The 22,446-nt window shown below is 37.7% G+C and overlaps 2 protein-coding genes across 11 annotated transcripts in view; one reads left to right on the top strand and one right to left on the bottom strand.

Moving 5' to 3' along the window:
- GRM3 (glutamate metabotropic receptor 3) overlaps nt 1-22,446 on the bottom strand; it is a 220,901-nt gene that overhangs the window by 7,708 nt on the left and 190,747 nt on the right. For 2 of the 3 annotated variants that reach the window (XM_003822736.5, XM_034964355.3), the window contains 2 exons: nt 17,250-18,316; nt 6,606-6,780 (listed from right to left, as the gene is read on the bottom strand). In XM_003822736.5, the coding sequence (XP_003822784.1) occupies nt 6,606-6,780; nt 17,250-18,316 (1,242 nt within the window). The remainder of the gene's footprint in view (nt 1-6,605; nt 6,781-17,249; nt 18,317-22,446) is intronic. The other variant, XM_034964356.3, reaches the window with a different exon arrangement.
- The window catches only part of ELAPOR2 (endosome-lysosome associated apoptosis and autophagy regulator family member 2), a 266,632-nt gene that overhangs the window by 202,548 nt on the left and 41,638 nt on the right, over nt 1-22,446 (top strand). The window contains exon 22 of one of the 8 annotated variants that reach the window (XM_055114604.2): nt 17,125-17,262. The exons of the other annotated variants lie outside the window; for them this stretch is intronic. Within the exon in view, the coding sequence (XP_054970579.1) occupies nt 17,125-17,142 (18 nt within the window). The 3' untranslated portion in view covers nt 17,143-17,262. Of the gene's footprint in view, nt 1-17,124; nt 17,263-22,446 lie in introns of those variants that run through there. 8 annotated transcript variants of the gene reach the window in all.

The raw sequence follows: 22,446 nt of genomic DNA, 5'->3' as shown, positions 1-22,446 counted from the left end.
TTAAAAAAAAAAAAAAACATTGAATTTGCAGATGCTAACATTCTCATTGTCAGAATAGTCTATGAGCTGAATTTTGTAACTGAGCTGAGGCAGCAAATTCAGGGAGGCCAGAGGAACAATATAGCAGCCTTTGAGAGTTTCATCTATAACTCTAGTTATCAAATTCCTAAAGTATCTAGTAGATAGGGCCCTAGTTTTCTCATCTAGAAATGTGGTTATTAGAATAAATGTTCCAAAGTGGCCCTCCCAGCTCTGATATTTGTGGTCACTGTTATTAAAGAAGGTGGGCTATATTTACTAGGGGAAAACCTAGCAACATATTAGAGATAAAGAGAGAATGATTTAAGGGATGGAAAAAAGCAGTTGTGAGACAAACACAATGACAGTGTTACATAGAAGAAAGGAGAGGTACTAAACATCAATTCTCTAATACATGTAGAGTTACTTATTGCAGCTGGAGACTCTATTCTTCCATTGACAATGACAAAGGGAGTAAAAGGGAATGGAATGAGATTCTCAGGAATGCTGTGGACTTTCTTTTTTTTAACTTTTATTTTAGGTTTGGGGGTACATGTGAAGGTGTGTTACATAGGTAAAAGTGTGTCACAGGGGTTTGCTGCACAGATTTCAAGTGATGAAATAAACCCAGTACCCAATAGTTATCTTTTCTGTGGACTTTTTTTTTTTTTTGCAGAGGGCGAAGGAGTCTTGCTCTGTCTCCCAGGCTGGAGTGCAGTGGCATGATCTCGGCTCACTGCAGCCTCCACCTCCCGGGTTCAAGCAATTCTCCTGTCTCAGCCTCATGAGTAGCTGTGATTACAGCTGCACACCACCATGCCTGGCTAATTTTTGTATTTTTTTAGTAGAAATGGGGTTTTGCCATACTGGCCACACTGGTCTTGAACTGCTGACCTCAGGTGATCCACCTGCCTTGGCCTTCCAAAGTGTTGGGACTACAGGCATGAGTCACTGTGACTGGCCTCTTTTCTGTGAACTTTCTAAAGGGAAAAATAGATTAACATTTATCTGGTTTAGATGCTTTGGGTATATTCTCCATGAAAGCAGCTGGCTTGACTTGCTGAATACTCTAGTTCTTCCTGCACTGCCCATTAAAGATTTACATGTATGATATACCTGTGGCAAGAAAGACCATCAATTCAGTTTGTATTACCAAATACCTTGCTAATTCTCCTGGCCAGGCTAGTACATAGTGTCATGTGGGGTTCCCTGAGCTTAGATTACAGGCACATGATGCTGTTTTTCGGGGGCTGAACTATAGAGAAGAAGCTTGGGCATTACATGTTATGCTTTTATTTTATAAAGTCATATTCAGACTTCAACAATGGCTTGACCCCTGCTAACTAGGCCATTGCCCCTTGCTAACTAGGCCAGAGTCTGGTCTCATGTGCTTGCTTTCTATGGTTGTAGCTGTATGGAAAATGATGCCATGACTCTAGAAGAGTGTTCACGTAATCTTTTTATACTACCACTTTCTTTTTATAATGTGAAAAAACTTTGTGATAATAAGTAATTGTATTAATTGAACAGTTCACACATTACCACCTAGACAAGTGACTGTCTTGGCAGAGAAAATCAATCTCCATATGCCTACAGCTCCTTGGGGACCAAAATCTGGGCATCATTGGGTAGTCGAAGTTTCTTGGCTGATCTTCATGATAATGACATACATACATCTGAACAATTACCATGAGCAAGAGACACATATCCTTATAGGACCAAGTCTGGGTACATAATAGCTCTGAAGACTATGGGGCACACTTCATTTTTCACCTTTCTCTCCCCAGTCTATGCTGATACAAAATCATGTTAGTGCCAATATTCTCACCTGCATGACTCCTATAGGGTTTTATGCTATGTAACTTCATGTGTACTTCCAGCTTGTCTCTTTAAATATTATGCAGTTCTACTTACATTCCCAACATATGTTATTGATTGCCTGTCCTTAGGAACCAACTCTGGGAATCTCTTTTGCTTCTAGAGCAGAAGAGAATAAAAATGACCTGTTTTTCATCCATATACAAAGGATGTTTGCTTATGTGTGTGGGTGTGGGAGTAGAATTAAAAGTACGAGTTTAGGATTTCAAGGTCTGTGAGTTATACTGCCATTAGAAGGAGAATGCCCACTTTTAGTAAATGTTTTCTGAGTGGCCAGGTTCTTCTATGCTGGAAATGACTTCCCTGAAAGTTCCAGAGGGAGCCTGGGAAATCACTGCATGTGAATGTGGCCACTGGTATTATGCAGCAAAGGGTGGAAATTCAGAATGTCACTCCCTCTCTGCAACCCTGCTTCCTCTTTGATGGGCTAGAGAACCTCCCTGCAGTGACTGCACTGATATCAGTGGATGAAGCAGACAAGGATGGTTTTAGGTAGAGGTTCTCAAAATATTTTCTTTGGACCACTTCTATTGAAACAGCTGGGGTGTCTGTTACAAACCAGATTTCTGGCCTTTGCTCCAGACCACATGAATCAGAATATCTATGGGTGGGGCCAGGGCATCTCCATTTCAAAGGAGTTATTTTTCATATACAAATATCTGGGAATCATTGATCCATGGGTATTCTTAATGGAGAAAAATTGAGGTTTCATTTATTTTTATTATTCTTACTTCCACTATATATAATTAATTAGGCACAACTTTAATTGTACTCTTTTGCACATAGCAATATGTAAAACTTTTCAGTTTTCCAAGATGTTGTTAACCATGTTCATTCTTTCATGTCTGCTACTGAGTGTGGTCATGCTTTTCCAGTTTTGTGGAGCAACGGGTCAGCTTTAAAAATTCAATACCAATACTCTTTCTGCTATCAACCACTTTGGCTGCCATCAGGAGGCTCTCCTAGACTCCAAAGTAATGTATTTCTCCTACTCTCTTGACAGAGAATTAACTTGGAATTGATATGGCTGTACTTTCCAGTTGGGGTGACTTCTTGGTATTATACGGGATTGTGTCAAGTCACTGTAATTCTTGATAAGATGCAGTAATGGATTAATTGGCGATTTGGAAAGTGTGGCATAATTAAAATGATCACAGACTCTTTGAGAGGTGGGGTCTGTGCACTTCCCATTGAATCTGAGCTTCGATAAATAAGTATGGTACCAATTATGCTATACCAGTTTCCTGGCCAAGCCAGTTTCTACTTCCTTTTTTTATGGAACATGCTCATTAGGAGCCAACATGGACAGGCTTCCTGCCAAGATGCCAGGAATAAGAGTGAAAGCATCAAGGATCTTCCAGATCAGCTCAGTCTCTGCTTAAAACCATGAAAGAACGTCAGCCTCATGGAGCAGATGAACCAAGCCCTGTCTGAATTCCTGACTTGTAAACTGTAAGAGATAATAATATAAAGAGGTATTGTTTTAAGCCTTTAAGTTATGGAGAAGTTTGTTATGCAGGAATAGATAAAGTGGAGGAAACGCGATAACTCTGTTTCCATATTAGCTTACTCTCATCTCTACAGTGGGTTTTGTTTTACCTCTGAAGAGAAAGTCAGAAAACCAGCAGCAATATTAACAATCGCCCAATGAAATAAAGTGCTAACATTATACTCACTGGAAGAATGTGAATTATGTACAACCCAAGAAAAACATATACTTTATCTAATGAACGCAGAGCAGTTTAAGGAATGTTCTTGATTTCTAAAGCAACATACTTGCAAGTATTTAGGAGGGAAATGGATATAAATTGAGCTGAATATACAATAGAGGAAACAGACACTAAGATATTAAACAATTGCTTCAATTCTACCAAAGTGGGTCAGTAACATGTTCATACACAGAACTCAATTCCATAGACCACTGGCCTTTAAACATCTTTGATTGTGATCTATAGAAATAAATACATTTTACCCGGACCTGGTATACGTATATATATAACTCTTCATGACTTACCTTTTATGCCTTACCTTTATTACATGTAATGCACTCTTAAGATTTTCTGTTTTTTTCTTTTAAAAAGCACTGGCCAAAGATACTAAATTTCATGACCCAATAATGGCTTACAGTCTACAGTATGAAAACCACTGTCCTAGACACCAAGCTTCATGGGGCCAGGGATTCCGTCCTATTCGTTACTGTGTACACAGTGCTTAGAAATTTTTGGTGTGTAGTAGGTACTCAATAATTTAATGAATGAATAAATTTCTTGATATGAAATACTTCCAACTTATTAAAATGGGAAAGTTTTTAATTGAAAGTCAGGAAATCAGGCTCAACTCTTGACTCTTGTATCATTGTATATCCTTGAGAAGTAACTTCAATTCTCAATTTTCTTACCTATAAAATAGAACTTGTGATATCTGGTACTCATGAGGATAAAATGAGTTCATGAATATAAAACTACTTTGAATAAAAGAGTAAAAATGCAAATAACAGGTGAATGTATTTGTTACTTATGCACGTTAAAATGCCAAGAGATGTTATATAAAATCTTCACTTTGTTACATGGTACTACTTCATTGATTTGTATTGATTAGGGAAATATTGCTGAAACAATGAGGTCTGAATTTAGACCTTTTTTTAAAAAAAGTTTATTTATAATTTTATTAACAAGACATTCCAACAATGTTCAAACACCTGTCTTGAAGTACTAATTGGGTCACTATCAGATTAGCATACTGAATAATAGTTTAACAGGTCTGCTGTGGTTGCAGTACATTGTTTTTATGTAGATGGATATTTCTGAATTTCTAACAAGAGACTTGATTGGAGAAAGTGCCCTTGCTATCCCTTCTGGAATTTGTTAATTCCCAGCATATGCATTAGAAAATTCTGCCATTTCTAAATTACTGAGGTCTGGATATATGCAATTTTGAATAACGTCTATGGAAGACTTATGGACTCTGCTAAATTGTTCTAATGACAAGCAAAAGTTCTGAGCTAGCAATGAGACAATTTTGCTTGGATAACCTTCTTTTTATTCTCTCTGCAAAGCCTGCCCATGAGAACTTTCCCAGCTTGCTGTCTGGGAGAGGCTGCACGATACAGCGGTTTGGTGCACTGGCTTTGAAATCATAGGAACTGACTCTAAATTCTGGTTCTGCCATTTTTAAAGTGTGTGACCCTGGGTGAGTTTCTTTACCTTAAGGGGTTGGAGCATTGAATAAGACAGCACACACATGCACACATGTGTGTAAAGTATTTAGCATGGTGCCCAGCATATGAAAAACACTCAACAAATGTAAGTTCCTGTTACCTGTTGTTAATGTTTTTATTAGTTATTGACAGTTCTCTCTGGGCTGGACTAGGTAGCTGTTAAGATTAGTCTGCTAAAAAGAGCTTTGTTTGCTCAAGAAATCAACATATTTCTCTAAGATCCATGGAAAACGACCTCACAGGCTTTGCCATGCCCTGAAGCTCAACTTTTGTGACACGTTGGAGTTTAGCTGGAAAGACAGGAATGTGCAGCCTATCCCTGAACATGTGCTCTCAGCCTGTCAGTCTTCCTTCAGTTTCCTGGGGGAAGGGCTGCCCTGTTAAATTCTGTACTTTGGTAGAGAAATTGGGGCGCTAATGTGATTGCTGACCCTATGATGCTGAGCTATTTTGAAGTATCCTTTCTGATCAACTCGAGGCAAAATTGTGAAGCAGTCATTTGTCTCTGTCACTTTCTGTCCTCCCTTCCTCTCTCATGGTTCCAGTTCTTTTCTTCCCCCTCATCCAGTGTCAGTGAATTGCTTCTACTTCATACCACAATTTAGCTGAAAATGGCTTAAAAGGTTATCCCCTTCAGGTACATTTGTGCTTTAGAGAACTCTAAAGAATTAAATCAATGATTCTCTAAGGATAGTGTTTCAGACATTTGCAGGCCAGTAGCAGAGAGAATTAGGGACTGGGAACTATCCTAGTATCCTTCAGTTCACACTGCCTTCTAAGCTGAGAAAACATTGTGTCATTGAAGTAGGAGGAAGATCTATTCCAGCATTTTCCAAGGTGTGTTCCACGGGATGTTAGTTTTACTGTGATAAAATATTTTTTAAAAGTATTTTAACTTCTAACAAAGTTAAACAGGTTTTCTTGCATAGAGATTCTCAAAACCTATAACACACTCATGTTAAAGGAAGTACTGTAAACTTCCAAGGGGGAATTAGGAATGTAGCATTTTTCATTGTATTTTATTATCTTCCCCTTTTAATTTTTCATGAAACTCCTTTGGCATCTGTGTGACATATAATATATTTTATAAAACACCAATCTAGCCCAGTCCCCTATTTTAATTAGTAAAATGAGGCAGAAAGCAATAGAGTGACTTGTTTGAAGTTATCTATTAAATTGACTGCAGAACAGGACGAGAGACCAGGTTATCTAACCCCACAACATGGTTCAAACCCCTCATTGCAGCTATGGATTTAATGTCTTTGTTCCCTGCTAGACTGTATGTACTGCCCAAACAGAAACTTTGACTTCTTTGCTCCTTACTGAATCCCCAGCACCTAGCACAATAACTGACTCACAGTGTTTAAATCCATACTTAGTAAAATCGAATTGAGATTGTTCATGGGGACAGACATGTGTTGCCTGTTCTTGGCAGGCTGGTCCTGACTACAATGCTATGTATGAAGGAGTTAGTGCTGAGTTCCATACTTACACTGAGAGTATGTGGTCCCAGTTCCACTGACACTGAACCTGTTGAGGTGCAGTCTGTGTGTGACAACATTCTTCTGGGGTTGAAACAGGATGATGTGAACCTTGGGTGCAAACAAACAGCCCAAGACCACAAAGCCACTCAGGCTGACAGAGATGCACATGGTTGTCGTCTGCACCTACAAGAGAAGGTTGGCTAATAAGTGTCTGGCTGTACATTCAGTCAAATGGCCAACTAAAGAGAGTGCTGAAATAAGACCAAAATGAAAAATCCAGAATAATTGACAGCTCTGTCCTTATTGTAGCCAAATCAATACAGTAATTATATTGAATCTTCTATGTTTGGGGTAGTCTTGGAAATATTGCTTAGGATTTGCAAGCAAACACCATTTGTGTGGGGTGCTTCTGAATGCTTGCCAAGACTTCACATGGATTTTCTTGTTTGTTTTCTTTATATTTTTATAAAGATATTTCTGCAAAGCCACAGAAGTTGGAATCTTAAATAGTAAAACATATTCAATGATGAAGTGGCCAGATTGCTGATGATTTCAGTCTATGAACTTGGCTTCTTTAAGATTTAAGGTTATTATAAACAAATTTGTTTTTTGTTTGTTTGTTTGTTTTTTACATTTTTCTATCTCCCTTGCTTGCTGGAAGCTCTGCCTATCGGCTACTGGTTTCCCTATTCTTTGTTGGGGATCACTGTCAGCTTTCTTCTGTGGTACCTTTGCTTTTGCTTATTGGCATCTCTCTGGAATTTTGATTCATCAGGTACTAACTGTTCAATCTTCATGTTCTCTAGGCTTCTATACACCCATTCTTGACAGGTAATTTTCACTTCTCCCTCTTTGTTTTCCCTGAAAGTTCCTCAGAACCAGGGTTTATCATGTCTTCTCATTCTCATCCCAGAGTAACTTTAGATTTTTTTCCTTTCCCCTTAGGCACATGCTATTATAAAGTAGCATAATTTCAAATGTCCTAAATGACTTTAGGCATCTATAAAACATTTCTGCAAAGTCTCTGACCTTCCTCTCTAATCAAGGAAAGCTGAAGACTGAACACATAACTGGAGAAGCCACATAATTTTAGAATGCTTCATTTTACTTTTGATTTTTTAAAAAAAATTCAGCCTGCCCTGTGGCATAATTCTTTAGGCCTTGCTTACTTTGAATCCTGAAAGCATAATCCATCCTCGTCATTTTAAAGTTCTTGTCTCTCTTAACTAGTCCAGTGCTCTCCACCTTGGGACCCCTAATTGCAGGCTCCTTTCTTGTCAAATTCTCAGAAAACAAGCTTCTATCTGATTCTGTGATGCAAAAGCCTTCATAAATCTGGGACAATTTGTTTTCTACGTATATGTATAATATGATGTTAGCATTGTCCTCTTTCTGCCTCAGTTCCTGCCTCTGACTCTGAAGCCAGTGCGAAGGATATCAGAGATCATGGGAGGGGGAGACAAATCCAAATTTGCAAAATTTCCAGGAAACCTTTTCTAAAAGCATTTCTGTAACTCTTAAAACTACTCGCACACTTTAAGACATTACAAGAAGAGGTGAGGAGAGGCTTTTAGGAGGAGGGGATCTTGGGCAAAGCTGTACTGTGATTTTTGTCTCCTCGCTGAAAGCCTAGCAAGGAGTGCTTCAGTGTGGCCATTTACAAAAAGTCAGGTGTTTCTGCAGGAAGAGGATGCCCTGAATTGGGACCTGATTCCTGCCTTGGAAATCTAGAAGGTGAGGAAAAGGCTAGTTGCTCTATTGGCATTGCATAAAACTTGCTACTGTCTTGAGGTAGTCCTTTGTTCTGAGAATTTATCAAAGCAAAGGCTATGTGAATGGTATGCATGGACAAGATGGGCCACACAAAAACCATTATGCATGGTCTTGGGCTTATGTCTTGGCCTGGAGACCTTCACAGAAAGAGGCTTGGGGTAGGATAGCTGGATGCCCTGAGAATGGGAATGGAGCCACCAGAGACAAATCACAATAGAGAACTGCCAGTCAACTCACTCAAGGTCCTGCAGGGGAAAAGGCCAGAGGGTAATTTCTAAAGATCACATGAAAGATGAAAACGCCCTCTAGTCATCTTCCAGGCATCTGAAGGATGTATCTTTCCATATGTGGACTTAGAGATCATAAAGTCATCTAGCCACAAAGAACTGTCCTACTGCTTCCTTATTACTCTTTAATCAGTGCTGAGAGGGAAGTAGCAACTGGTGGATTGGGGAACATAAGCACCAAGGAAGATGCCAACTACTGCAGGCTCTCAGCCTAAGACAGGCCAGACCTCAGGAGGAAATGAGATTGAATGTGAAGACACAGTTTTGATCATTACATAGGACTATATATTTTAATTTCTTAATAAAGACAATTTTCAATCGAAAATGATGGTAGTACCTTATGTTACCTAAAAGCATATAAATTCATGGGCCTACCAAGGTCTTGAATGTTTTTTCTCATTGTGCTATCCCCAGCACCAGAACTGAGCCTCACATGTAGTGAACATTTGGTGTTTGAATACGTGCACAGGAATTTCCATCCCTAGGTGGGGGATGATTACCCTTGCTAAATACTGAAGAGATAATGGAAGGAGCACTAAAATTGCATTTTTATCATAGTTTGTGCACCATGTTTATTCAGTATACCTGTTATAAAATTGAAATAGCTTTTATTTATTACAAAGCCCAAATATCAGTCTCATAGTTTCAGTTATCCAGTTCCTTCAGTAAGTCACACTATTAAAAGTCTGTTTTTATCTGTAATTCTGTGTTCTGACCCTTTGAATACTACCAGCTTACGATGCTCTGTTTTCGTCTTTGTCGAACTCGCAGCAATGCTTGACACAGTTAATCACTTCCTTCCTTTTGGATTCCTGGACACATCTTTCCCTCAGTGGTTGTTCTTTGTCTTAGTTATCTATTCTACTTGAACTTTAAGTGCTGGAGTTCCCCAGAGCTTAGTTGTGGACTCTCTTTCTTCACCATCCCACTGAGTTTCATGGCTTAAATATTGATGATGTCCAAATCAATTATTACTGGTTTTGACCTATACTGTGGGCTTCTAGAATTAAATATTCAACTGCCACCATGACATATTCTTTTGGTAATGAAATAGGCATATCGTAATAATGTAATCAAAATTTGGTCCCTTTCCCCAAGTGTCACTGTTTAAGTGGCACCAAATGCCACCCAGTGTGCAAGCCAAAGACCATCCTTGACTTTACCATTGCCTTTACACTTATACATCCAGTCCAACAGCAAATTCTGTTGGGAAATTATTCTACATGAACCTCTCATGTTATTTTGTGAGCAAGGCTCTGACTGCCTTTGTTCCAGAATGTCTTTTCAAGGATTTTGTGTAGCAAAGAGCTTTAGAAGATAGAGACAGTGCCTACCTCTAGAACAAAGGGCAGCATACTATTCATTATAAAAGATTCAGGTTCCCTAGTCTCAGAGTTCCTCTCCTGTGATGTAACCCACTGATGGTACAGGGGTCACCTGGACTACTTTGTGTAACCCTGTGAGAAGTGGCACTCAGGAAACCTGTGCAAATGTTGACACTCTGGCTACTGCTATTGCTGTGAGTCATAAAGGTTTTTGCTAGCATTAGTAAAACTGTGGTAGGCTAACTTGTTGCCTTGTAAGTATAGTAAAATCTCAGGCACTACAGTCTTTGACAGTTTTGACAATGAGGAAGAAATGCCAACAGACACATGGCTTTTTCAGAAAGAAAATATGAGGGTTTCAGGGGCTGATTAACAGAATTTGAGGAAGTCTGTGGGAATCACTAGCAAACATGTTGACCAAATTGTATGATTAACCAGGAATAAATAGTGTTCCACTTTATTTCCTGTTAAGGAGAAGGATTTGGAGATGTGGTCGAAGTTTGAGGAACAGGAATTATGTTCAAACTCAGCTGCTAGACTGATGCCTTGGCTGTTGTTAACTCTTCTCTGGAGGGTAGAGTGGGGTGAATTTCCTCCCCATTTGGATTCAGATTCACTTGATTCTAATAACTAGTACTAACATTTGTCCTGGGTAGGCAGAAAATTCCACTCTCTTTTACACAAAAATTGCAGAGACATGTACCTTCACTGAGCATTGAGAGAGAGAGAGACTTTTAGAGAAGGTAGAAGCCAGGTGAATCATTCAAACTTTGACTGGTTTCCTTGGGAGGTTGAGGCAACAAGACACATATGCTTGTTAAGGAAGAATGGCAACAGCTGGGACCTTGAAGGATTAATCCCCAGCTGTAGTTTCTTATTCCAAACTTAGATTCATTCCAAGATGACAGTCAAAGGATTCAGAGTTTTGTTTTGTTTGTTTTTCAGTGGAACTTAGCTTTCTGGGAAGCTATAGATGAGGCACTGATTTGTATTTGGGCGCTTACTCACCTGGATTGGTTTACAGTGTTGACAAAGAATGAGAAAGGTATGCAAAGAAATCTAGACAAATTCCTACCATCAGCGACAGCCCTGGAAAACTTCCCCAACCCTTATGTTAAAAGAAGGCAAGACCCTAAGAGATATTATCATGATGAGAGAGCAAATGCTCTGTTAATTTTGTATCAAAAAGAAGCAAAACACACTTGCTGTGTGAGTAAAGGCCAAATTAGTTAAGTGAACAAGCCATGAGTTCCAGCCAGAAAGCTATAGGCTCTGGCTTCTTAGTCAATGGGTCATCAAAGTTGAAGCCAATAGTGACAGTAATGATGATCTTATTTCATAATTTAGTCTTTTAGGTGCACAAAAATATTGGACCTCATATGGTTGAGCCATAGGTAGCTGCTGAGTGCTTAAAACTGAAAACAAATGTGTCTTATTTATTGGCAAGGAGCTGCTCTCTCACTGTGCTGCTCTACTCCCCTCCCCCATCCTAATTTTAGCTGATTAAGGAAAATATTACTTAAGGCTAGATTAAAATTTCCCCATCCTGAAGGGTGGGTGAAGTCCATACACACCAGACTAAGTATGCTGAGGAACTTCAGAGAGGGGAGGAACTCAAAATTTTATGCCTTGTTGGTGACAGACACCCAAATCACCATCCTAACTTATTAGGGGAAAGGTAGGGCTGGGGCTGGTGTGAAGCAAGTGAGGCACTTGCCTGAGATACAAATTTAAGGAGGCATCAAAAATGCATTAATCAAGACAATAATGCAATATTTAAAACATCAAAAATGCTAAGCCCATGATGAACACAATGTCAACTTTTTAAATAAGGATAGGATCAATAACAGCACCATGCTGTTGTATATTTGATCCTAAGGCAAAAAGAAAGTAAGTAACACTGATCCTCTTTTGAGTACTGCTTATGCAGGTGTCCTAGCCCACTCTGCGTTGCCTTGTAGAAATCAGGACAAGGCTGGGTGCAGTGGCTCTCGTCAGTAATCCCAGCACTTTGGGAGGCTGAGGTGGGAAGATCACCTGAGATCAGGAGTTTGAGACCAGCCTGGCCAACATGGTGAAACCTTGTCTCTACTAAAAATACAAAAATTAGCCCAGTGTGGTGGCATGTGCCTGTAATCCCAGATATTTGGGAGACTGAGGCAGGAGAATCACTTGAATCCAGGAGGCAGAAGTTGCCTGAACCCAAGGTCACGCCATTGCCCTCTAGCCTGGGTGACAAGAGCGAAACTCCATCTAAGAAAAAAAAAAGAAATCAGGACTCAAGGAATGTACAGAAGTGTTGATACTCTGGCTACTGCTATGGCTATGAGTAATAAAGTTCTTTGTTTCTGAATCAGGAGTCTCATGTCTTCTGACACAAGGATTCTGAAACTGTGGCAGGCTAACCTGGTAGATTGCAACAGGGTAAAAACCTTTCACAGTTCTTGACAGGTTCTACCTCTACTTCTAACCATCTCCATTGTTAACATCCTACTATGGGATGGTTCTGACCCCAGTACCCACCTCAACTTCCTAACCAGTCTCCTCATTTATGCCTTTTTGCCATGTAGTAATAGAGTCTTTACAGCAGCCTGATTTTTTCTACTAAAATGTGAGATCATAAACTCCCCTGCTTAAAAATCTTTCAGTGATTTTCCTTTCCATATAGAATAAAATCTAAACTCTTTGCTATGGCTTATAAAGTCCTACATGATTTAACTCTCCTGCCTATTTCTCATATCAAATCACTCTTCCATTTAGTCATTAAACTGTAGCCATATGCTTTTCTTTTCTAAGATATTTTTGTTTAAGAGTGTTTGAACTTGCTGTTTCATCTGCATAGCACATAGAATTCCAATGTCTGGCTGCCTCCCTTCAGTGGAATATTTTCTTCAGTGGAATATTATGAAATAGGTACCAGCAAAGTAGGGGTGACACAAATTTTTTTAAAGAATTTGAGATATAATATATATTTTTGAATCTTCAAAATAGTCAACATGGGAAAATAGGAATTTCTTTGTAAGTATTTGAACCTTGTCAAAATTCTAGAGTCAATTCCCAAGACTCTGCCTACTCTAGGTAAATTGTTTCACCTGCTCCAACCCCCAAAAGAACCTAGAGTCTTGACACTCCAAGTATGGTCCTTAGTCTAGTAGCATCTCCATTTCCTGGGAGCTTGCTGATATCGAGATTCTTGGTCCTCATCCTTTCTTACTGAATCAGAATCTTTATTTCAACAAGATCCCCAGGTGATTTGCATGCACGTTAAAATTTGAGATAAACTGCAGTAACCCGCTTTTCAAGGCGATTTTTAAAAAATCTCATTACAGCATTCACTACTGAATGAGCCTGCATTTTCATTCATTCATTATTTATGCTCCATCTCCATCTTCACCTCATTCTCCACTAGACTGTAAGTTACAAAAGAGGAGAGACTTGCCTATGTTGATAACAGTATCTCCAAGGCCTATAATAAGTCCTCAAATATTTTTTGGAAGACATGAACAAAACACTCAGTAATTACTATAAATGAATTCCTTTATGGATAACTTTCCACTCAAACATGGCTGAATTTTTACTTACACAATTTAAGCTATGTATTAGATCCCAATGACTCAGTGTTTGATTCTTAAACTATCTGAGAATGGTTAGTTGTGATACAGCAGGAGATGACTCGGATAGTTTCTCAAAAATCCTTTGAAATTTTTTTCTGACTGAATTTCTTGTTTGCTCTGTATTGAATTCGTATAAGAGCTTCAATTAGTCCTCCTTGATCTAGACTCTACCCTTTCAAATCCGTCCTTCATATTATGGATGCGTCTGTGGTACAGTATGAAGGGCATGGATTTGAATCAGAAAAACTACTATTTCATAACTGTGCCACCTGGGAAGGTCATTATCCTCTGTTTACTCATCTGTCTAATGGATAATAAAATTTACTTCCAAATTTTATCAAAATGAAGATAAGTGAGCTCATGTACTTAAAGCATCTAGCAGAGTAAGTTGATCAGGAAGGTTTGTTTCCCTCTTGCCTTTCATCATGTCACTTTTTTGCCCAAGCAAATAACCAAAACAAAACAAACTCAAGATCTCAAAGCCCTTAAACATTATCTAAATGAACCAGCCCTGCCCCCGGCCCATTTTCCAACTGAGTAAGACTGATATGGCTTCCTTCTGGTTGGTTCATTCCTGTCCTGTCTCCAGAATATTCCCTATATTCTCTAAATACCTTAGTTGCATTTGCCTGCCAAGGTTACGGGGTAAAAATCCCATCTTCAAGAAGTAATCCTGGAAAGATCATGATGTTACCCATATAACTCTTATGGAGCCCACAGGTATTTAGAGTTTATATCATCAATTTAATTATAAACTATTCTGTGTTTATAATTCTTGAATTCTTTCTTGTTTAATATCTTTCTTCCAGCTGAGATATAAACTTTGTGAAGACTGGAATCGTGCCTTATGTTTATTTATAACTCACAATGGGTGGCAAAGTACTGAGATATAAACCTTGTTGAATGATGCTCAAAATTTTTTCAGCTGCTCTTAAATTATTGCTGCTAATTCTGTCTGAACCACACGATTTTCCTCTGGGAAATTTTAAATCTCAGTCTTGTTCTGGAATTTCTAGAGCAAGGTTCCCAAGTTCAAATGCTTACAGGGTCTATGAAAGTTCATAAGTGAAAGGGACCAGGTGTGAGAATTCAGAGATCAGTGGGAGATAGGGGCAACAGGAATAAGAGTGCTCTGTCTTCAGGGGTGAGCACTACTCAGGTCCAGCTAATTGTTGAGTTTGGGAATTTGGGCTTACGTTTTTACTTTGTTAAGAAAAACCAAGAATCTGGATATTTATGTAAAGTTTCTCAAGTTTCTAACTTTGACAAGTATTTCAAAACAGTACAGGCAAAACTAGACATATTGGTGGGATAAGAAGAGCATGTGATTTATTAGAGCTGAGGGTTTCAATCCTGGCTGCAAATCAGAGTTACCTGGGAAGCTTTGAAAAATCCTGATGCCCAAGCCACAGGCCAGGCCAATTAAATCAGAATCTCTGAGGCTGTGTCCCAGGTATCAATATTTTTTTAATGCTACACAGTTGATTCAATATGCAGCCAAATTTGAAAACCACTACATTGGAGGCTTCAGTCTACCTTTCTCATTTCTTTTGTAAACTTAGGATTGGCATTATTTCTGAGACTTTAAATGATCTTAGCATCACTGGATACCTTAATTATCACGGACCTTAAAAAACTCTATTCCACAACCTCTGTCCCATTTCATTTGCCTTATGACTTCTTCTATGTGGTGAAAGTTCTGGTGTCTTCAGCTAATTCCATTCAGTCAGTTGTTCTACTCTATTGCTATCATGTAAAGAAGAAAGTCATTTTTTGTGTGTCTTAGAAGTAAATGCTAATTCACTCAATAAAATTAAATTTTTATAATGTTATTTATGTTTATTCTCAGTAGTATTTTCTGCTCTGTCATTTTTTTAACCAGCTCTTTTGAGAATGAAGAGTTTCAAATCATATATCCAGGACAAAATAATTAGTATTATAACTACTTTGCAGTCCCAGTACTCCAAATCATGTCTGCTAACAGTGGCTTCCTAAAAACTTAAAAAAAAAAATCCTGCAGATATATGGGACTTAGATGTATATATAAAGACAAAAGATAGAGATGGGGCATTACAATACATTAACTATAGTTCTCCATGTTAATCCTCAAATTATAACACTCCAACTCCCCTGTAGTTCATATACTCCACTCTTTGACTTTGCCGATCCAGCTCTGATGTTTCCTCTTTTTAAAATTTTCCAAAATTTTTATAGGTAGTCTTGCCCCACAACATTGAACTTACCTTCTTCATCTTTATTGTTCATCCCTTAATGTAGCCCATAGGTTTCAGTTACATAGTTGTGAATAATTTACAGCGACTAGATACAATATACTTTGCCAACATCTTGATTCCAAGCTTTAAACAGATTTGCCTTTTTTTAACAAAAGTATTTATCTATTTTAATTCACAAAGAACAATTGTATACATTTATGTACAACACGATGTTTTAAAATATGTATACATTGTGGAATGGGTAAATAGAGCTAATTAACATATGCATTACTTCACATACTTACCATTTTTTATGCTAAAAGCTCTTAGAAATTGACCCTCAGTGATTTTTAAGAATACAATGTAGTCACCATGTTATACAACAGACCTCTTGAATTATTCTTCCTATGTAACTGAAATTTTGTATCTACTCTGTCTTCTTTTTGGGCTGCAATTTTCTAGATTTTGGCGATGTAGGAATTGCTGGTAAACAGCAGATTTGAGGATTTTTACAACTGATGGAGGCACTTCATTTTGTGAAATCATGGTGCAGCAAGTAAACCATTATGCTTCTGGAAAACTTTAATCTCTGACAATTTAAGAAACATAGAGAATAAAAAACAAATACCTGAAGAGAGAAACATTCTTATACTCACTCATTGTAAGATACTGAAATCAGAATTATAAAATGCTACATTTTATGTAGCATTTTAACAGTTTGGAATATTATAATGGAATGAAGAAGTTTCTTTCAAAAGAGATGGTAATTATAAGGGAGCCCATAAATTTGAACTGTATATTACTAATACCCTATTATATGTTAATTAGGTTACCTGGATATGTACAGTAAAATTTTTAACTAGTTAAAGAAAAAAATATATGTATATATAACTAAAGCTATAGAAAAGACATAGCAAATTAACATTGTATTTTAATCTGTTTTAGAGAAATAATGAAGCATGAGTGAAAGTTTCTATCTTTAAACTTATCCTGGCTTAATATTGCAAGTGTATTTTAATTTACAGATTGATCCATGGTAGCCGAGTCCTCCTATATCTAATTTAAAGTATTCTCAGATAGATTCACAATTAGATTCTTAGTTTATGTCTTATTCTATTGTCAATCGCTTTTTAAGTTTAATTAACATTATGTGTACGTATATTACATTTTATCTCCCACTAGATTATAAATTGGGTAAATGACCATATCATTTATATTTCTCTTCCCCTCTGTGCCTAGCACAGTGCTCTGCATGTGGTAGGTACTAATTAAATGCTATCTACATACATAATTAATTTTAACATATAATATACAGGCTCATCATGGCATTTGAAATTACCCAACTCGTTGAGATGAAATAAAAGGAGTCTATTTTAAATACTACACAAGAAACACTGGAGGAGAAAGAACAAGAAAAATAAGAAACAATCAAAGACTTACTCTGTAGTCACTTGATGTCACATAAAATATAGGGAGGAAGGCCAACCAGATGATGCACGTGGTGTACATGGTAAAACCTATGAACTTAGCTTCGTTGAAATTTTCTGGGCACTTCCGCGTTTTGAAGGCGTACACAGTGCATAAGATCACCAGGATTACATCGTAGGTAAGAGAGATCAACATGCTGGAATCTTTGACATTGCATTTTAGGATGACTGTTTCCCGCTTCTCTGCAAGGGTATACCTCCTGGTGCCTGGGGCCTCCAGGATGAGCCACACAGACACCATCACAATTTGCACCAGGATCAGACCCAGGCAGATGAAAACCTGAGAACTGGGGCTGATGAATTTTGGCCTCTGAGCGCCATTCTTGACCCCATCGAAGATGCGGGCAATGCAGTTTGTCTTGGTCAGCAGGGCTGAGTAACAGATAGCGAAGGAACTCCCCAGCCCGAGTCGGCGCAATGCACAGATGACTGGTGATGGCTTGGCAATGAAGAAGAATGTCATGCAGTATGACAGGCCAACCCCAAACAATAAGATGTAGCAGAGTTCTCGGCCCGATGCTTTGACCAAGGGTGTGTTGTTGTGCTTGATGAAAACAGTTACAACCATGCATGTACACATTAAACCCAGACAGGCAATGGTGACTGGGCCAATGGCCCAGGCGTCTTCCCACCTGATGTAGTCCTCAGGAAGGTCATAGCATCCAGTTAGGTCTGCAGTGGGCCACTGTCCAGGCCCACAATCCACACAGGTAAACTCATCAGCCAGGTATTCGTAGGGTTCACAGGGGATGCAAATCCAGCAGCAGACATCCCCTGGCTGCATATTCTTCATTTCATTGGGGGCACAGGGGTCGCTGCACTGGGAAGTGGGGACTGAGTTCCGGGACCAGTGGATAGAGTTGACATCTAGCGATAAGGTTTCTGCCCAGTGACCAACTTTCAAGTAGGAATACTTTCCACCTACATTTTGGAAATTGAACACGTTGTATCGCCCCATTCCATCTCCAAAAGTGTCAAACTTGACTATGCTATCTGCATCTTTATTTGGGTTGAATGGAGCTGTGATATGTAAAGTGAAAGAAAAAAAAGAACACTTGTTTAGGTGTCTTACGTGTGATTAGTCAATTACTTTATGCCATACACTGAAATAACAGGAAATGGTGATTCCAAGGCTGAAATAATTTATCAGTTACCATTGAAAGTTACACTTCAAAAGCTACTAAAGTGCTCATGCATTTATACATTCATTCACTTACCATTACTGAGTATCAAAGGGTGCCAAGTACCAGTGATAATCATGAATACAATACAATGCTTATTATGTAATGGGGGATTTACAAACATGTAGTCATATGTTTTATGATGGGCATGTATTCCCTTCTTGAAAGACTTCATGATAAGAATTGGACAAAACATTGTGTCTCATTCTTATTATGTATTTATTTATGTACAGCCAATAAAATGTTTCCCATCTTAAATATTTTCATGAAAATATAAAACAGGAAGAATTTTTCTGCTTCAAAATAAAGAACATTTTTTTCATTACAGATGCATGATATGATTCTTTTCAATAGTTCAGATGATTCAGAAAGAAAAAATTAAACTACCTATCATACTTCAACTCTAATAGTTTAATATTTTGGATATTAAATTTAATATTGACATTAATTCTGACTACATATATGCCTGTGTCTATATACAGCATGCTCATATTCACACAAATACATACAACCTAGCTGTATGTAGAATCTAGGTAAGTAGACTTTGAAATTTCCTAAGTGAACAGGGTCAGTAGCACTCAGCCAAATGGGCCACCCTCAACCCTGTCTCTTTTTTACAGGATTCTGCAAGTACCTAAGAGCAGAAGCTCTCTAAGCATACATGTTTCCTCTCTTACAGCTGCTGCTCATCATGTTTGTCTTGCCAACATACACCACCCCTCTGATCACCCATTTCTATGCCACGTACTCTGTTCTACTACTGTGTGCTTCTATTTCACTGCCAATCTTTACTCTTTTCTTAGAATTAGAAGACAAATGTTGCTGATACCTATGTGACACATAGAGAAACTCTGTTACTCATGGTAGGCTTGCCTGTGTTGGTAAATAGACCCCAAACTGTTTATTTCTCCCTCATGTAGCAGTCTAAGATTTTGGTTGCTGGGTGTCTGTCCTTCACATTGTGATTCAAAACCCCAGATTCCTTCCATCTTGAAGCTGTGCCACTGCTTAGTGAAGCTGTGCCCCTGCCTAGGCCCTCCTCTTCATCAGCATCCACCCAGCAGAAGCAGATAGTATAAAGAAGGTATGGTACATATTTCCATTCATACTTCATTGATTAGAAATTAGTCACAGGGACACACTCAACCTTAAAAGAGGCTGTAAAAATGTAGCTTAGCTAATGTGCTCAGCTACTTCTGTACTATGGAAAGAGAGATTGGAATTTAGAGGACGCTGCAGTGTCTGACCCTGTGAGTATTGGCTGTCTTTGTTGCCTCCCCTGCGAGCTTCGTTCCACCTTCTCTGAGGCTCAGGCTGCTCTAACTTACAGGGAAACACTGTCCAGGAAACACTGTTTAGGGAAAACTGGATCCAGTTATTCTATGGGCTAAAAGGATCCTTCAATGAATTACTTGGGCTCTTGGTAAAAAGAGGACTTTATATTTTACAAAATAGCCCTCTCTTGTCTAAAGGATATAGATGCCCCTAGAGGGCTGGGTTGGGTAGTTTATAATAAAACCTCATACCAGAATCAAGTTCCGTTATAAATATTATATGCCCAATTTATTATTCACTTATTGTTATTTGTTTCTTTGTAGTGTTCTTGTTATCTCACCCTACAATTTGACTTTACCAACCTCCACCTCCTTTCTACCACACTTCACAAACCCATCACATATATCTCTTTGTGTCTGTACTCCAGTTGTGAATTGGTTTCAAGTTCATTGTAACACAGGGTGATGTAGTAGTTGAGTGTGTAGTTTTGGGGTTAGATGGACTTTGTGTGATTCTCGTTTCTGTCTTTTAATAATTGTGTGTCCTTCAGCAAGGACCTTTCTGACTCTGTTTCCTAATTTGCAAATTGGGAATAAGAGTTCTTTTGACGATTTGATGAGATAAATCATATAACATGTTAAGCACAATGCCTGCCACACAGTAAGCACTTAACATATGTGTTAGTGATAATGATAATAAAAGTAATAAAAAGAACTTCATGAAAAAGGAAAGCTGATCATAAATTGAGACCTACTGAGGGACAGGGAGGGAGAAGATGGGAGGAGGGAGATGTTATTCAATTCTACCTACTGCTTTATCCAAACCTCACTTCTGACCCAATTCAGAGCCTGCTCCTCCATCCTTTTCCCCACACTTCCATTAGTAGGCATGATTATACTTAGCTATTGTTTTGTAATGTATATTTTTACTTAGTGAAATATTGAGAATTTTTAAAAAAATTAATCTTTTAATAAATTATCTTTATTTTCAATAGCTGTATACTATTATCTTGTACCTAAGTACCAAGCTACTTAAATATTCTTATAGTTTTAACATTTATGTTGTTTCTAAGGTTTTCCCTTTATAAACCTCATTATCTAGTTATTTACTTAGAGCAAATTCATAGAAGAAAAACTGTCGGGTCAAAGCGTAGATTCTTTAAAAATTTAGCTACAGATTACTGGCTTGCCAAGGAAAGCTGTTTTTTGTTTGTTGTTTGGTTTTGTTTTACCAACTAATACTCCCATGAACATTGTATGGGAATGTCCATTCTCCACAATCTTACTAACCTTGGGTATTTTTATCTTTTTAATAATTGACAAACTGACAGGAAACACATCTTATTTTAATCTGTATTTATTTCTTTGACTTTTAGAGGGTCTGGTTGTATCTTAATATTTTTAAAAATTATATGTATTTATTTTGTGAATTTCTGGTTCACACATTTTTCACTTGTTTTCTTTTGGGGTGTTTATATGTTTTTAAAAGTTAATATGTAGGCCAGGTGTGATGGCTCATATCTGTTATCCCAGCATTTTGGGAGGCTGAGGTAGGTGGATCGCTTGAGCTCAGGAGTTCAGGACCAGCCTGGGCAATGTGATGAAACCTCATCTCTACCAAAAATACAAAAAGTTAGCAGGGTGTAGTGGCACATGCCTGTGTTCCCAGCTACTCAGGAGGCTGAGGTGGGAGGATCACTTAAGTCTGGGAGGCAGAGGTTGCAGTGAGCCAAGATTGCGTCACTGTACTCCAACCTGAGTGACAGAGTGAGATCCCATCTCAAAATTAAAAAAGTAAGAGCTGTATATAAACTGAACATATTAAATGCTTGTCATATATGTATATATATATGTTGGAAAGATTCTTCTAACTTTGTGCTTTTTCCCAAACAGATTGCTAAAACCTTAGGTAACTGATTCTATCCATCTCTTTCTTATAACTACTAGTTTACTTATCAGTCCAAAAAATCCTTTCCTACTCCAAGATTATTAAAATATTTATCTAAACCTTTTTCTACTACTTTTATGGCTTTCCTTTTTATATTCAAAAATTTAATGCACTTCAAATTTACTTTAAAGTATGAGTTAGGATTTCAATGCATTTTTTTTCTCAAATGGCTAACAATTTAAATACTAAATAATAAAATATCATACACCTTTTAAAATGTATATTACCATACAATAATTTATAAGTGAAAATTATAAAGTACTAAGTTAATAATTTTCCACTGATTTATAATACTTGTCATATATTAAATCCCCTGATACCCAAATTTTTATACCATTTCTTGTTTCTCTTGGTCTCTTTCCACAGTTGTATGGTCATTTTATAACTACCACAGTATTATACTAAATTTTAGTATTGGTTAGGACAAGTGAACACAGGAGTTGAAACATTATTACTATATTTTCAGGTATAGTAATCAATATCAGAATTCTTATGTCACATAAAACTAAATTTGTTTATTCTATGATTAGAGAAAGTTCATTAAGAATTTTAGGAACTCCTTTCATGTTACAAATAAGAAAAATATTGAATATTTTAACTCATTTGATATCAGATGTAAGAATAAGAACCCTCAGGTTCTTACTGTGTTATTAATTTCATTATTATCAAGTATGCACCCAACCTCTACCAATGTTCAGTTGATGTTATTAGATAATTTCTGGTAAGCACTTCTAAAGTAATATGTTT

Source organism: Pan paniscus, chromosome 6 (genome assembly GCF_029289425.2).
Source record: "Pan paniscus chromosome 6, NHGRI_mPanPan1-v2.0_pri, whole genome shotgun sequence".
Classification (NCBI taxonomy): Eukaryota; Metazoa; Chordata; class Mammalia; order Primates; family Hominidae; genus Pan; species Pan paniscus.
The sequence above is the reverse complement of the archived record's forward strand: the minus strand, read 5'-3'. Positions and strand labels throughout refer to the sequence as shown.